Source organism: Odocoileus virginianus, chromosome 14, assembly GCF_023699985.2.
Source record: "Odocoileus virginianus isolate 20LAN1187 ecotype Illinois chromosome 14, Ovbor_1.2, whole genome shotgun sequence".
NCBI lineage: Eukaryota > Metazoa > Chordata > Mammalia > Artiodactyla > Cervidae > Odocoileus > Odocoileus virginianus.
This window is the reverse complement of record NC_069687.1, coordinates 62,090,148-62,106,793: the sequence shown is the minus strand read 5'-3', so window position 1 is coordinate 62,106,793 and position 16,646 is coordinate 62,090,148. Positions and strand designations below refer to the sequence as shown.

Sequence of the window (16,646 nt, the reverse complement as noted above, 5' to 3'; positions counted from 1 at the left end):
CTGGACATCAGTGCTTAGTAAACGGAAATGTGAAGTATTACTGTACCTTGTCTCTAGGGAGGGGAGGCATACAGGTGGTGGTTAAGTAGAGTGCTCTGGGAGAAGTGTCTCAGGAGCTGTGAGCAGATAAATATCTGCTAAATATTTAGCTGTGGCTAAATATCACCTGAAGACTTTGGGGAAGAGGAGAAAGTTGGCCTAGGTCTAGAATGAACAGGGGCTTGATGGACTTGGGAGGGGAGGCTGACATTCAGGGCAGAGGGACCAGTAGGTGCAAGAGCTTGGAGGTGGGGAAATGAGCATGCCATCAGGCAATAGAGGAGGGGTCAGCGCAGAAGGGGCACATTGAGCTTCCACCAGGAAGGGGCTTGTCTGCTGCATAAGGGGTTCAGACTTGACCCTGTAGTTGTGACAGCTCATTCACGTGAAAGCCACATGCCGAGGTTGGTTTGTTAGAAAGTCTGGGGTGGTTGGGAAGCCAGGAGGGTGAAGGTCAGGGAAGCATTGAGGAAGCCGCTGCATGGATGCTGGTCCCACCCAGGTAAGTTATGATGAAGATAGTGGAGAGAGACAAACACACCATGCTGGAGGCAGAAGCTCCGGGAGCTGGTGGCCGACCAGGGTGGGGTTCAAGGAGACCAGTGAGTGATGGCAGGATCGGCTGCAGGAAGGCAGGTTCCGGAGGCAGGTGGGCAGAGTGACTTCCCACCATGGCTGAGGCAAAGACACCAGGCTGGTTCTGGCATGGTGAGTTCAAGGTGTCCTTGAGGACATTGGCCAGACTTATCTTTTACTAAATGTGGGACCTTAAGCAAGTCACCTTACCTCTTAGAGCCTCAGTTTCTCCATCAGCAAAATGGGGTTAAGAATTCTATTTTCTTCATATGATGGTGGTCCTATTAATATACAGTAAGTTCCCAGTATTCCTCCAATACTTTGGGTACCTGATGTAAAGAACTGACTCATTGGAAAAGACCCTGATGCTGGGGAAGATTGAAGGCCAAAGGAGAAGGAGATGACAGAGGATGAGATGGTTGGATGGTATCACTGATTCAATGGACATGACTTTGAGCAATCTCTGGGAGTTGGTGATGGACAGGGAAGCCTGGTGTGCTACAGTCCATGGGGTCACAAAGAGTCAGACACGACTGAGTGACTGAACTGAACTGACTGAATTTCCCAGTCACTCCCAGCACCTATTGTTACTATGACAACCACTACTGCTACTGTTATCAGTCTCTGGAGTGTGGACCACTGAGAATGGGCGTGATGACTGAGGCGTCAGCACACCTTTGCCAGAGCACCTGGCTGCATGCTCTGCTGTAAGCTCTTCCTCTCTTCTCTCCTTAAGTGAAAGTCACTCAGTTGTGTCCAACTTTTTGCAACCCTATGGACTGCCCACCAGGCTTCTCTGTCCATGAAATTCTCTAAGAAACAACACTGGAGTGGGTTGCCATTCTCTTCTCCTCTTCTCTACTTAGTTCAGTTCAGTCAGTTCAGTCGTTCAACCATGTCTGAATCTTTGTGACCCCATCGAATGCAGCACGCCAGGCCTCCCTGTCCATCACCAACTCCCTGGAGTTTACTCAAACTCATGTCCATTGAAATGGTGATGCCATCCAACTGTCTCATCCTCTGTCGTCCCCTTCTCCTCCTGCCTTCAATCTTTCCCAGCATCAGAGTCTTTTCAAATGAGTCAGTTCTTCGAATCAGGTAGCCAAAGGATTGGAGTTTCAGCTTCAGCATCAGTCCTTCCAATGAATATTCAGGACTGATTTCCTTTAGGATGGACTGGGTGGATCTCCTTGCAGTCCAAGGGACTCTCAAGAGTCTTCTCCCACACCACAGTTCAAAAGCATCAATTCTTTGGTGCTCAGCTTTCTTTATAGTCCAATTCTCACATCCATACATGACCACTGGAAAAACCATAGCCTTGACTAGATGGACATTTGTTGACAAAGTAATGTCTCTGCTTTTAAATATTCTATCTAGGTTGGTCATAACTTTTCTTCCAGGGAGTAAGCGTCTTTTAATTTCATGGCTGTAGTCACCATCTGCAGTGATTTTGGAGCCCAGAAAAATAAAGTCAGCCACTGTTTCTACTGTTTCCCCATCTATTTGCCATGAAGTGATGTGACCAGATGCCATGATCTTATTACTTTTCTGAATATTAAGCTTTAAGCCAACTTTTTCACTCTCCTCTTTCACTTTCATCAAGAGACTCTTTAGTTCTTCTTTGCTTTCTGCCATAAGGGTGGTGTCATCTGCATATCTGAGGTTATTGATATTTCTCCCAGCAATCTTGATTCCAGTTTGTGCTTCATCCAGCCCAGCGTTTCTCATGATGTACTCTGCATATAATTTAAATAAGTAGGGTGACAATATACATCTGTGACATACTCCTTCCCCTATTTGGAACCAGTCTGTTGTTCCATGTCCAGTTCTAACTGTTGCTTTCTGACCTGCATACAGATTTCTCCAGAGGCAGGTCAGGTGGTCTAGTATTCCCATCTCTCTCAGAATTTTCCAGTTTGTTGTGATCCACCCAGTCAAAGGCATTTGGCTTAGTCAGTAAAGCAGAAATAGATGTTTTTCTGGAACTCTCTTGCTTTTTCGATGATCCAATGGACGTTGGCAATTTGAGCTCTGTCTCCTCTGCCTTTTCTAAAACCAGCTTGAACATCTGGAAGTTCATGGTTCACGTATTGCTGAAGCCTGGCTTGGAGAATTTTGAGCATTACTTTACTAGTATATGACATGCAATTGTGCATTACTTTGAGCATTCTTTGGCATTGCCTTTTTTTGGGATTGGAATGAAACTGACCTTTTCCAGTCCTGTGGCCACTGCTGAGTTTTCCAAATTTGCTGGCATATTGAGTGCAGCACTTTCACAGCATCATCTTTTAGGATTTGAAATAGCTCAACTGGAATTCCATCACCTCCACTAGCTTTGTTCCCAGTGATGCTTCCTAAGGCTCACTTGACTTCGCATTGCTGGATATCTGGCTCTAGGCGAGTGCTCACACCATTGTGATTATCTGGGTCATGAAGATCTTTTTTGTATATTCTGTGTATTCTTGCCACCTCTTCTAATATCTTCTGCTTCTGTTAGGTCCATACCATTTCTGTCCTTTACTGTGCCCATTTTCTTGAAGAGATCTCTAGTCTTTCCTATTCTATTGTTCTCCTCTATTTCTTTGTATTGATCGCTGAGGAAGGCTTTCTTATCTCTCCTTGCTCTTCTTTGGAACTCTGCATTCAAATGGGTATATCTTTCCTTTTCTCCTTTGCTTTTCGCTTCTCTTCTTTTCACAGCTATTTGTAAGGCCTCTTCAGACAGCCACTTTGCTTTGGCATTTCTTTTTCCTGGGGATGGTCTTGATCCCTGTCTCCTGTACAATGTCACGAACCTCCATCCATAGTTCATCAGGCACTCTGTCTATCAGATCTAGTCCCTTAAATCTATTTCTCACTTCCACTGTATAATCTTAAGGGATTTAATTTAGGTCATACCTGAATGGTCTAGTGGTTTTCCCTACTTTCTCCAATTTAAGTCTGAATTTTGCAATAAGGAGTTCATGATCTGAGCCACAGTCAGCTCCCGGTCTTGTTTTTGCTGACTGTATAGAGCTTCTCCATCTTTGGCTGCAAAGAATATAATCAATCTGATTTCAGTGTTGACCATCTGGTGATGTCCATGTGTAGAGTCTTCTCTTGTGTTGTTGGAAGAGGGTGTTTGCTATGACCAGTGCGTTCTCTTGGCAAAACTCTATTAGCCTTTGCCCTGCTTCATTCCATACTCCAAGGCCAAATTTGCCTGTTACTCCAGGTGTTTCCTGACTTCCTACTTTTGCATTCCAGCCCCCTAGGGACTGGAATAGGACATCTTTTTTGGGTGTTAGTTCTGGAAGGTCTTGTAGGTCTTCATAGAACCATTCAACTTCAGCTTCTTAAGTATTATTGGTCAGGACATAGACTTGGATTACCGCAATATTGAATGGTTTGCCTTGGAAACAAACAGAGATCATTCTGTCATTTTTGAGATTGTACCCAAGTACTGCATTTCAGACTCTTTTGTTGACCATGATGACTACTCCATTTCTTCTAAGGGATTCCTGCCCACAGTAGTAGATATAATGGTCATCTGAGTTCAGTTCACCCATTCCAGTCCATTTTAGTTTGCTGATTCCTAAAATGTCGATTTTCACTCTTGCTATCTCCTGTTTGGCCACTTCCAATTTGCCTTGAAACATGGACCTAACATTCCAGGTTCCTATGCAATATTGCTCTTTACAGTATCAGACCTTACTTCCATCACCAGTCACATCCACAACTGGGTATTGTTTTCGCTTTGACTGTCTCTTCATTCTTTCTGGAGTTATTTCTCCACTGATCTCCAGTAGCATATTGGGCACCTTCCGACCTGGGGAGTTCATCTTTCAGTGTCCTGTCTTTTTGCCTTTTCATGCTGTTTATGGGGTTCTCAAGGCAAGAATACTGAAGTGGTTCTCTCCGTAACCTATGGTCAGAAGTTGGAGGAGGAATCTTGGCGTAGGTCTTAGTTGAAGCTATCCCACACCTTGGTTCTTTCCAAGGTTAAGGGTCTTTAGTTTGAGCCTGTGTGTGGGTGGTGGAAGGGGTTGAGACTAGTGACTGGAGAAGAACAGATGTTTCAGTGCCCCATCCCATCCCATGCGCATACAGTGTGATTTGTGGCAGGTTACATATCTTTGGGTGTGTGTCTGGGGAGAGGGGTGCGTGCACACGTTTGTGTGTGTGTGTGTGTGTGCACTCTGGGTCTTAATTCAATTCAGCATTTCTATTCAGGAAATGCCGGTCCCCTCATGGAGTCAAGGTGCCAGGCACAGAGGAAAAGGATGAGATTGCTGGCTGCCCGAGGCCCTCCCAGCAGGAGGCTAGAGCCTGGCAGGGAAGGCCAGGCTGAACCGGATGTGTCCAGGAAAGCAGCCGATGGAAGCGGGAGGAAGCTGCTCTCCCGGGTCGGAGAGTGATCGTGGTCTCCACAGCCCTGGCCGCCCCTCAGGGCTCTCTCCCCACCTCAGGCAACTCCTCCTCCCAGGCCCTGAGCTCCTCTTCTGTTCAGGCTTTGAGGCTGAGCCTCAAAGGCGGCTCTGGCCCAGGGGGTTCTTGTGTGGGGCTCCCCCTCCTGCCCCCGCCCCCTTATTCAGGCTCCTCTCCTGTTCACCATCCAGATCCGGCTCGAGTTTGGTTTTGTCATTTTTTAATCAGGTGATTTGCTTGTTCAGCGTCTGACCCTTCCTTGCTCTGCACTCCCCACGTGCTGAGGGAACGAACGGATGAGCAGGGAGACGGGGAGCAGGAGGTTCACATCTCCAAGGAAACTCAAATCCAGCGCCAGGAACTTGTTTATTTCTAATCCTGGGCTGCTGCATCCGAGACGTAAAGCCAAGGGCTTTCCACCATCTGCAAGCAGGGAAGTTGCATAAACCGAGCCAATCGATGTTGAAGTATGGCCGGCTTCCATGCTCTGAGGCTCTCTGTGGGGAAGGGGAGGGGCTCCTCTCCCAGGCCCTCTGTCTCCCCCCAGCCCCGGGACCAGGCACTGGGACCTCCCCCTTCCATGAGGTTGATCCCTCTGAAACGGAGAGTGTAGCTGCCTGCAGGGTGCCCTGTGGAGACCCGCCTTCAGAAAAATCTCAGCCTGGCACCAGTCAGAAACCTCAGTGGTGTCCCCATCCCCCCAGGATAAGAATCCAGATGCAGCTCCTCCGCAGAGTCAGCCCCTCCTCCTCCCTCTTCACATTACTCTCCTCACCTCCCAGGCCTCCTCAAGCTGTCGGCCCCTTCCACCCTCACAACGCCAGGTCTGGTCTCAGCGTTTAGGCCATGCCCTGGTACATCAGCCTCCCCAGCAGCCTCCCTGCCTCCAGCCTTGCCCCTCCCAAATTATGTATGCCTCTGTGTTCACTTCCCCCTTTTACCATCTTTCTGATCCTGTCAACTTTCCTGCTTAAAACCTTAAGGGGCCCTCTGCCAGCCTGGAGCTAAAGCCTAAGTTTTAGCCTGGTCCTTCTTTACCTGTTCTCTCCGACCCACCCACTGCCCCAGGCCCATCTCCCCCTCTCGTCCATCCTCTGGAGCAGCCGTGACACCCCGTATGGTGTTTCTCGAACAGCTCCAGTCTGCTCTGTGGCAGATGCGGCTTCTGCTGCTCAGACCCTTCTTCCTCCGCTGCCCTGGCATCCCTCCCTGAAGTCATTTCCAGAGTCACCTCCCCCAGGAGGCCTTCCTTGACCCCCGGCGCCCAGGCTGGTGAGGTCTGGTGGCCCCCCGGGCTGGCGCCCTCCCGCATGGCGCCACGCTTGTGTTCCAAGGGCTTCTGTCCTGGGGCCGCCTCTCCCTCACCCTGTGGCCTGTGAGACCTCGAGAGAAGACTCGTGCCCAGCTCACAGCCCTGACCTCGCTGACCTCCAGAGGCCCCTAAGCGATGACCAACCTCAACTTGTTTCAGAAGTTACCAAGGTTCAGTGTGGGGAGGCAGGCTTGTCTTTGCCTAAAACAGCCTCCCATCCCCTCACTCTGGGCTGCGGAAGGCACGGCAGAAGTGAGCCTTGCTCGGGAGACTCCCCTGGGGTGGGCTGCTCTCCTGGCGTCCCGGCCAGCGTCAGACCCTTGACTCCTGTGGCCGTGCCTCGCACGCCCGCCCCGCTCTGTGCCAACCCTTCTTGACGCTTGCCTGCACATGGCAAACACCACGGAACTCTGAAATCGTCTGGACGGAGCCGGGTCAGGATGGTTTAAAGCACTGCCCAGGTGATCATAAGCTCAAAACCCCTCAGACCCAGTCATCCTGGAGGAGTGGTTCTCGTGTCTGGCTGTACACTGATGTCACCTGGAGAGCGCCTTGGGTCCACCATCCCTGACCCGACAAATCAGAGCGCACCGTGTGGTGGCCGTCCAGCCATCTGCCCTGAATTCTGTAGGATCCTCCCTCTCTCCTTCCTCCCTCCCTCTCTTGTCCTTTTCCAGAAACATGTGCTATGCTCTGCTGATGGAGCCTGAGTGCTGCGGTGAGTCAGACACTGCCCCTGCTGGTGGGGCTGTTAGCTCAGGGCTGTTAGCTCAGGGCCGTTAGGAATGAGAGAGGCCCCCCCTTCCAACCCAAACACAAAAAGAAACCCACCGTAAGGGAACCTGTCCCACGGCCAGCCTGCAGGGCCCTCTCCAGCTCCCAGCAGCTTCACCGGGCTGCCGGGGGCCAGGACCGCTGGAGACCCCTGGCTGGAGTCTTGTCCTGCCCCCGAGTCGCAGAGAGGCCCGGCTCTCTGCTCACAGGCTGGAGCCGCATATGGCCATTAGGAGGGGGCTGTCCGCGGGTTCTCCCAGACCCTGCATCAGGCTGGCGGTGGTGGCAGGGTGCGCAAAAGCTCTTGACTTTTTCTTTGCAAGTTCAAGGTCTGCACGCCCGTGGAGGTGTCTCTGAGCGTGTCTGTCCCAGTCTTGGGGGAGCTCAGGTGACGGAAGCTTGCAGGAGCTTAAGGTCCCTTTGACAGAATCAGCCGGAGCTCGGGGCATGTATTTTAAAGTTGAGGTAGGAGAAATTCCCTGGTGGCTCAGTGGCTAAGATTCCACACTCCAGGACAGGGTGCCTGAGTTTGATTCCTGGTCAGAAAACAAGACCCCACATGCCACAACAAAGACTGAAGATCCCATGTGCTGCAAGTAAGACCCGGTGCAGCCAAACAAAGCAAAACGCTGAGGTAAAATCCACACGACGTAAAGTTAAGAGCATTAGGGTGAAAACCCCAGTGGCACTGAGTTCATTCACGGTGTTGGGCTACTGTCACCTCCATCTAGTTCTGAAATGCTTTAGTACCCCAAAAGGAGACTCTGTCCCCGTCAGCAGTCATCTCCCATCCTCCCGGCAACCTGCGGTCTGCACTCTGTCTCTATGGATTCACTTATTCTGGATATTTTATATAAATGGAACCATAGAGTATGTGGCCTTTCATTTAGCATGTTTTCAAAGCCCACCCGCATTTGTATGAGAACTTCGTTCCTTTTTATGGCCGAATAATAGTCTGTTGTACAGATAGACCACAGTTTGTGTATCCATTTGTCGGTTGATAGACATTCGGGCTATTTCTACCTTTTGGTTACTGGGAAGACTGCGCATTTAAAATCCATTATGTCTGTGCCCCAGACGCCTGCTCACTGGGTGCTCCTAGGTCCCCAGTGTTGGGCAGTGGTCTGGGGGTCTCTGTCCCTGTAGTAGTCATGCCATTCCTAGGGGTCTAAGTAGGATATGCATCTTTGGGGCACCTTTTGCTCCAGTTCTGGCCCCTGACCTCTCTCTCTCCACAACTTGCTGGGGGACTCCAGTCTGCACGCTGTACCGTCTCCCCCGTCAGCTGCCACCACCCCGGCCCTGGCCAGGAGGCTGGCGAGTGAGCAACAGGCCGCAGCAGAGAGCTTGGAGAGGGGTCGGTGGAGAGGGCGGACAGCATGTTGTGCGTGCAGTCATTTGGAAATGAATTTCACCTGTCACCATATAAAAGGGAAAAATGCTTTTTCTCTGTACCCTTGCTTCTGACACCAAACGTGTGGTTTTTCCCCACACCATGCAATTCTCCAATTCTTGGTGGAGGCTGACTGAATTCCCTATGACTTCACTCAATTCTGACATTAACTGTCCTATGTTAGCACACACCCCACAGGTCAAGGGCTCAGTCCCACAAGCCCGCGTCCACTCAGATGCCACTCGCAAATCTCAGGCTATAAACGGGCTCTCCACCACTTCCCCCACCGGCTCAATGATTTGCTAGAATGGTTCACAGACCCCCGGAGAGCACTTTACTTACTGTTACTGATTTATTGTGAGGGATATTAAATGATACACATGAACAGCCTCATGAGGAAATACATGGGGTGAGGCTCCTGAGCAGGAAGTTTCTGTCCCAGTGGAGTTTGGGGTGCACCACCCTCAGAGGCATGGATGTGTTCTTGTTTACCAACCTGGAAGGTTTTTGAGCCTCTTCAGTTGGGTTTTCTGAAGCCTTCATGATTTATTAAAGCATTGGCCGCTGGTGGTTAATTTGCTCTCCAGCCCCTCTTTCTTCCCTCCGAGGTGAGGGAGGCAGTTAAGTTACAACCTTCCTATCAGTGGTTTCTTCCCCAGTCTTAGGGGCCTTCCAAAAGTCACCTCATAACATAATATAGCATTAACTCAGGTATAGTTGAAAGGGATTGTTATGAATAATAAAAGTTGCTCCTTTCACTTTTATGCCTTTCACTTTTATGAATTGGAATTATTTCAGGAACTGGTCACAAAAACCAAATATTAGAGCAAAAGATTCTGCTACCCTTCTCTTCTCATGTAGGAAATTATAAGGGTTTTAACTCCGTGTCAGGAGCTGGGAACAAGACCAAATAGATGTGTTTCTTATATCACAATAGTCCGCTAACCTGAAACTTCATATCCACATGCAGAGGAATTTCATGGACAGTGCCTGCCCATAGGATTCAAATGATTGCATCCCATATCCATCTTCCTCTTTTCCTCTTCATATTCCTTTCTTTCAGGATTTATAGCTGCTAACATATGACTCCTTTGGGAGCAATGCAGAATCCCATCTCTTCTTGTCCTTATAAACCATGACCTGAGGTGGGAAGGAGATAGGATAGGGACCTCCCCTCACCCCAAGATGATTTTATTTTTCTTCCAAATCAAAATAAGCCTTCTCTCCATGACAAGAATTCTGCCATATTTCTAGGCCAACTGACTCAAAAGGCTACCAGCTTTGAAAGTAATGTAGAAAAAAATTCAGTATATAATACTCAAAGCCCAGCATCAGGGAGGTTACCCCACCACTTTGCACACAGGTGGTGGCATGGGGCCAGTGCAAACCTGACGGTGCCTCTGAAATTAACCACTTCATCCTTTCCAGTAAACCTGATGGTGCCTTTGGTTGGTTTGGTGTTGTATTTTTTTAAAGCTTGTTGATAATGGTCAAGAGCTGGGCTTTCACTGTGAGCAATTTTGGAGACCATTAGATGCTTCTGAGCAGAAAGAGGATATGACTTGACTTAGATTTTGAATGGAGTTTTCAGGTTACTGTGTGAATGCACATAGGGGTCGAGGAGGCCGCTGCTGAGAAGGCAGTTGCAGTCCCACGGTAAGGGGTGATGATGGCTCTGGCCCCCGGGAAGCTGCCTGAGAGCGTAAGAAGCGATCCATGTTGGAGGCAGAAATGATAGCTTCTGCTGGTGGCTGGGAAGTAGAGTGTGAGGAAAAGAGTCAGAGAGAACTTCAAATTCTTTGGCCTGAGTGACTGCAAAGGTGGCGTTGACATTTTCTGAGATGGGAAAGTATGGGTGGAGCAGGATGGGAGGGGAGCAGGGGTTTGAGAATGCAATTCAGGTGAGTATTGGACATCCAAGTGGAGGCAGCATAAGCTTTGATATTTGAGATTGGAACTCAGTAGTGGCAGGGAGGTGGTGATCAAAGGCAGAATTACTGAAAGTGATGGCTTCATGATCAACCCCTGCCAACACAAAATTAACAGGGAAAGTACATGGGGAGGGGAGCGGACCTCACACATGGGGCCAAGATGGAGCTTCCGAGAGTATCGGAAGACGGAGACACCAAGGCTCAAAGATTGCAGGTTGGTGACAGAGCTGAGAATGAGCTGGTTCTTGGGGTCCCTGGTCACCCCCTACCTTTTCTAACATACCAGGCTTCCTACCAGCTCTAGGTTTGAAAGGCTGCATGTGTGGACAGAAAGCAGGCAAGCTGAGGCTGGAGCCTTCTGTTCTGTGTTTCTCCAGGTCACCATCCTCGTCAGCCTGGCCCTAGCTTTCCTCGCCTGCATCGTGTTCCTGGTGGTTTACAAAGCCTTCACTTATGACCACAGCTGCCCAGAGGGGTTTGTCTACAAGGTAAGGGGCTTCTGGCAGGGGAGTGGCTCCTGATGACCGTCCAATTCAGTTCGAGGGTCAACATCTTTTCATTGGCATTGAAATTCTGGGTATGGTAACCTCCCTGCAAATTGTTTAAAACATAGTATGTGTCTGAAGAAAATGGAAACACTCATTTGAAGATAACATGCACTCCAATGTTGATAGCAGCACCATTTACAGTAGCCAAGCCATAGAAGCAACCTATGTGTCCATCAATGGTGAATGAATAAAGATGTCATGTGTGTGTGATGTATATACACACACGTTTTATACCTGTTATACACACAATGGAATACTACTCAACCATAAATAAGGAAGAAAATTTGCCACTTACAGCAGTGTGGATGGACTTGAAGGGCATTATACTAAGTGAAATAAATCAGACGGAGAAATACAAATACTGTATGATATCACTTATATGTGGGATCTAAAAAATACAACAGCCTAGTAAATGTGACATAAAAGAAACAGACTCACAGACATAGAGAACAAACTTCAGTTACCAGTGTGTAGAGGGAAGTGGAGAAAGGCAAGATAGAGGTAGAGGATTAAGAGGTATGAACTCCTGTATATAAAATAATAAGCTATAATGATACCTTGTACAGCATGGGGAGTAGAGACTATTTTATAACAACTATGAATGGAGTATAACCTTTAGAAACTGTGACTCCTGTTGTTATACACCTGAAACTTATGAAGTACTGTAAGTCAAGTATACCTCAGTAAAAAAGAAAACTTTATGCACTCAATAAAGGCATTGAAATATGTTTTTTTAAAAAGTGTAAAGAAATATAGAAGTAACATCAAAGCAAAATTGATGGTGGCAATCTAAAATTATTTTCACTCTCTAAAATGCTGTGTATTTACAATACATTTTGGTGTGAAATTATAAAATCACAATGAAAAAGTCCTGTGTGTGGCAGGAAGTTTTCGCGCTTTCATGAAGCACTTGGTCTCCAGTAGGCAGTAGAGGGCGCTCTCCAGAGTGTGGGAAAGGGAGGCAGGCCGGCTTGGGACTACAAGTCAGAAGTAGCCTCCAACTAATAAAAATAAATGGAAAAAAAAAAAAAAAAGTTTCTTACACCTAAAAAAAAAAAAAAAGAAGAAGTAGCCCAGGTTGGATGCATGAGACAAGTGCTCAGGCCTGGTGCACTGGGAAGACCCAGAGGGATCGGGTGGAGAGGGAGGTGGGAGGGGGGACCGGGATGGGGAATACATGTAAATCCATGGCTAATTCATTTCAATGTATGACAAAAACTACTGCAATGATGTAAAGCAATTAGCCTCCAACTAATAAAAATAAATGAAAAAAAAAAAAAAGAAGTAGATCACTGCGCCTTGGGGAGATCCTGGTTTAATGGCTGATTCCTTGTCCCTGCAGAGATGTGAAGACAGGGAGCAGAACTTCTGAGGTGGTCTCTCCCGTCTTGCAGCTGGGCCTCCTTCTCCCCCAGTCTGATCGCACGCCTTCCCTTGAAAGACAGAACTGACTGCAGGACCCCCCAGCCCTCCCCCCGCCCCTCTGAGCCACAGGTTTCTCGCCTGCAGTGGGCACCCATGATGTCTGCCCACGAGATTTTGGAGAGAATTTAAGTAAAATCAAGACAGTAAAGGGCCTGCTAGAGAATGGGCTGGCAATAACTGTTAGAGGTAAAAAAGCTAGAATCTAGTTCAGAGCTGACACGAATATTGATGTTACCACTTACTGAGTACCAATTAGATGTCACCTTCCTTCCTAGACATTTTCATAAATAGTATCTCAGTTGAGCTGTCCACCCATTCTGAAAAGGAGGTTTCATTGCCCCCATTTTGCATCTGAGGAAATGGAGATTAAGAGCATTTTGTCTTGAGAGTTTTCCAAGACATCACTGCTGTTACGTTCCAAAGTGAGAGAATCAAATGGGAATGTTCTGCCTTAAAAACACATGTCCTTTGGTTCTGCTAGATGACTTCCTAAGATGGCCTTCTTAGGCGTTAGAAGCTGGGGTTCTGAAAGACTAGCAACCACCATCAGTATCGGGATGTCAGTAGGAGACAGTGGAATAAACTATGATGTGTCTGCATGTGGAATTCCAAACAACTGCAACAGGGAGTAAGGGGGTCTCCAGACATAGAGAGAGAATACCCTCTGGGATAAGAGTGAAGAAAAAAAGGTGCTATTTTTGAGTGAGGAAAGGGAAAGTGAATGATGTTTGCTTATATTTTCAGAAAGACATTCTGGAAGGATAAATTTAAAAAAAAACCAACTAAGAAATATAATGAGTCAGGTGGGCAGGGAGGGAACAGAAGAAATAGGAATGAGGAGCCAAGGCTTCTCTGGCTTTATCTTGATATGCATTTGTCCTGGATGTGTGTCACTGTTTGACATGTTTGTAAAAACTAAATTAAAAAAAAAAAGTCCTGAAATTAAAACCAAGCTAATATTCAGCTGTATATCAAGTTGAGGATTAAACTTACCAAGAAAATAATTGCTCCAAATGACTGTATAATATAGTATACTGACTCTATGCCCTCAGTGGAATATATTCTAAGGACACAGAGAGCTGCAGAGAAATGATGTAGTCAAAATTCAGTAGTCTGTTACTCATCATATTGCTGTTATTTTGGGACCACTGGATTGATATTGTAGGATAATGCAAATATATAATTATATGTTGCTAGGAACCAAGGCTTTGATATAAGAAGAAAGAGTAATTAATATCCAATCAAAGAAAAGAAATGGACAGCAATTGGCTACAGGCAGTGTTCCAGTGAAGCAGTTAGGGGCTGAGTGAATCAGCCAGGTGAAGAGCTATCAACAGTGTCCACTGTATCCCTACAGTTAGTAAGCAGAAGGCGTTGACCTTGAATTAGTATTGGCATCAGTTTCCTCCCTCCTCCCCTCCCTCCTTTTCCTTCCTTTTTTTCTCTCTCCCTCCTTCCCTTCCTTTATTTCTTCTCCTTTTATTGAGGTTTAATTGACATATAACATTGTATTAGTTTCAAGTGTTCAACATAATGATTAAATATTTGTAAATACTGCAGAATAAGCACTGCTGTAAGTTAGCATCCATCACTCTGCATAGTTACAAATTTTTTTCTTGCGATGAAGACTTTTAAGACCTGCTCTCTTAGCTACTTTCAAATATCCACCTCAGTATTATTAACTGTAGTCACTATGCTGCACATTACACCCCCAGGACATACTCGTTTTATAACTGAAAACTCTTACCTTTTGGTCCCCTTGACCCATTTCTCTCAGCCCTTCTCCACCTCTGGGAACGATTCCAGCATCAGGTTAGTTTCTTCTGGCTTCTTGTAGGTGGCAGCTTTGATGATGGTGATGGTGATGACATGAAGGAAGTTCTGACGAGTACCAGGCCCAGGCCGGATGCCATCCCCTGCCGGCTGGCTGCGAGCCGGGGTTGGCTGGGGCCCCCAGATGGGGTGGCCTCATTGCAGGGCAGGTGGGAAGCATTCGCTGAGCTCCTCCTGACTGTCTCTCTCTTCCCCAGCACAAGCGCTGTATCCCGGCCTCCCTGGATGCTTACTACTCATCCCAGGACCCCAGCTCCAGAAGCCGCTTCTACACGGTCATCAGCCACTACAGCGTGGCCAAGCAGAGCACCGCCCGGGCCATCGGGCCGTGGCTGTCAGCAGCTGCCGTCATCCACGAGCCCAAGCCGCCCAAGACCCAGGGCCATTAGAGGCCCCCGCCCAGCCAGCATGGGGAGTGGGGAGGGGAACCCCGCTGGCTAAGCCGAGCTCCAGTTACAAGACAACACTGTACTCCTGGGATATGGGGGCGGGGGTGGGGCCGGGGTGGGTGGGGGGAGCTCACCGAAAATCTCGTGCACTGGAGTTGTCTGAATCAGTATTTCTTTTTGTCCTTTGGTATCGTTGATTCGTCCCCGAGTCAGGCCCATGTACAAAGGCATGTTTCGTGTTGACTGTTCCCATGTAAGATATTTTCAAAGCCACTGCTTATTATTTGTTAGGAAAACTTAAAAACAGGAAAGGAGAGAAAGAAAACGAACATGAAATTTGTAGACTGGCTGCATCTGGAGTGTGTTGAAGGGTGGTGAAGAGCACAGACGTTCCGGGCTGCTCAGACTGGGGGGGATGGTTGCTTCAGGGTGGGCTTCGGAAGGTGCAGAATGCGGGTGAGGCCGGCAGTCTGCTCGCTTGGCCTCTGGCCTGCAGAGGAGGAACGCTGAAAGTTAGGAACTGTCAAGTTAGAAAGAAGACTGAGTTTGGCGTTTGTAAGGCAGGGTCGCACACAACCCAGAGAGAAAAGCCTCAACCATGTGTATTTTGCAAAGTGAGGATAAACTTGTCTGTATGGGCATCGGCACGGGGCTTGGGCTGCATGGTCTGGGGATGCGGAGGATAGAGGCAAACACTGAACAGCGGGCAGGCTTTCTTTGCCTTTCTCTTGAGTTTCTAGCCCTACACTGGGTGCTGCCCATGTTTAGGAGATGGCAGGGGTGGAAAGAGGAGGAAAGAGGGACTGCAGGATGAAGAAGGCAGGACGGGCAGGTGACGTTTGGCCAAGCTGTAAGCCCCGCACCCAAGTTTAACGTTTTTGTCGGTTTGTTGTTTCCTGAAATGATAATGACCAGGAAGAACAGGAAGGGTCGTGACCAGGTGACAGCCAGGGAGGTTTTTGATTGGGTCTCAGCAATGCTAAGTCATTTTTTCTAAGGGAAACTGAGAACCGTGGCCGTCTCGTGCACACTTCACTGGGTTGACAGGGGCACAAGCCACACTTTCCCATCTGCTTCTAGGAGCTTCTGACCAGGAGGCGACAGCTGGCATGGCCCAGGCCACCCATTGCCTTGCACCCACATCAGGCACTCCCACACAGCTCTGCCACTAATGTTTTGGGGAGACCCCCTCTGTGTGGTGTTGGCTGTGGGCCCAGCAGAGCCAGAACTGGCTGGGAGAGTTGGCTATTTGAGATATGATTCTGTTTTCCCATGAAGCTTGAACAGGCCATTTAAAGGGCATTTTTTTTAGTGGCTTGCTATGATGCTGAAATCATCCTACACAACAGCTGGGTAATAAGACTAGCATAGCTCAAACTATTCTGCTAAAAGCTATCATTTGACTGTTCCTCTCCCCGCCCCCACCCTCCAGTCACCTCGAGTCACTTGTAAATTCATTTGTCATCTAAAGTGGAACAACAAATTGTCCCTAGCGAAACTGCTGAGCGCTTTATAATTTTGTGGTGTATTTTTGTCAGTAGGTAGCAGAGGCTGAAGTATTTTTTGGTGTAATTCTTGAACTTTTCTGACAGGAAACAAATAAAGATAGATGTGTCTGAGAGTCTTGACCTTCCTTTGCATTTTTCTTCATCTTCTGCTCGGTGAGCCTGGTGGGGAAGATGCAGGGGGCAGGGTGTCCTGTTAGGCTGGGGCTGGAACTGACATGGGGGGACCTCCATCCTCCGCCTGTGGGGCCTGAAATGATGCTGAGGTCAGAGGCAAGGACCAAGAGATGCAGCTGGCTCTTGTCTTGCAGCCCAACATCCTTCATCCTGTGAGCATCTGCTGAGCACCTGCAGAGGGCCAGGCTGTGCTGGGTATGGGGCACCCCGCCCCAGATGACACGTATTCACCCCCTGAAGTCTGGAGGTAGAGTCAGATGTGGAAACAGACATTGGCATTTGAAGAGTCTGACAGTGCCATCTGGCCGTTAGCCAACAGATTGAGAAGGACGCTGAT

At 48.2% G+C, this 16,646-nt stretch overlaps 1 protein-coding gene across 1 annotated transcript in view; it reads left to right on the top strand.

The window, feature by feature from the left end:
- Nucleotides 1–16,248, top strand: part of NSG2 (neuronal vesicle trafficking associated 2) — a 65,075-nt gene extending 48,827 nt beyond the window's left edge. The window contains exons 4-5 of the mRNA XM_020897960.2: nt 10,810–10,920; nt 14,436–16,248. Coding sequence (XP_020753619.1) covers nt 10,810–10,920; nt 14,436–14,627 — 303 coding nt within the window. The 3' untranslated portion in view covers nt 14,628–16,248. The remainder of the gene's footprint in view (nt 1–10,809; nt 10,921–14,435) is intronic.
- The last annotated feature ends 398 nt before the right edge of the window (nt 16,249–16,646 follow it).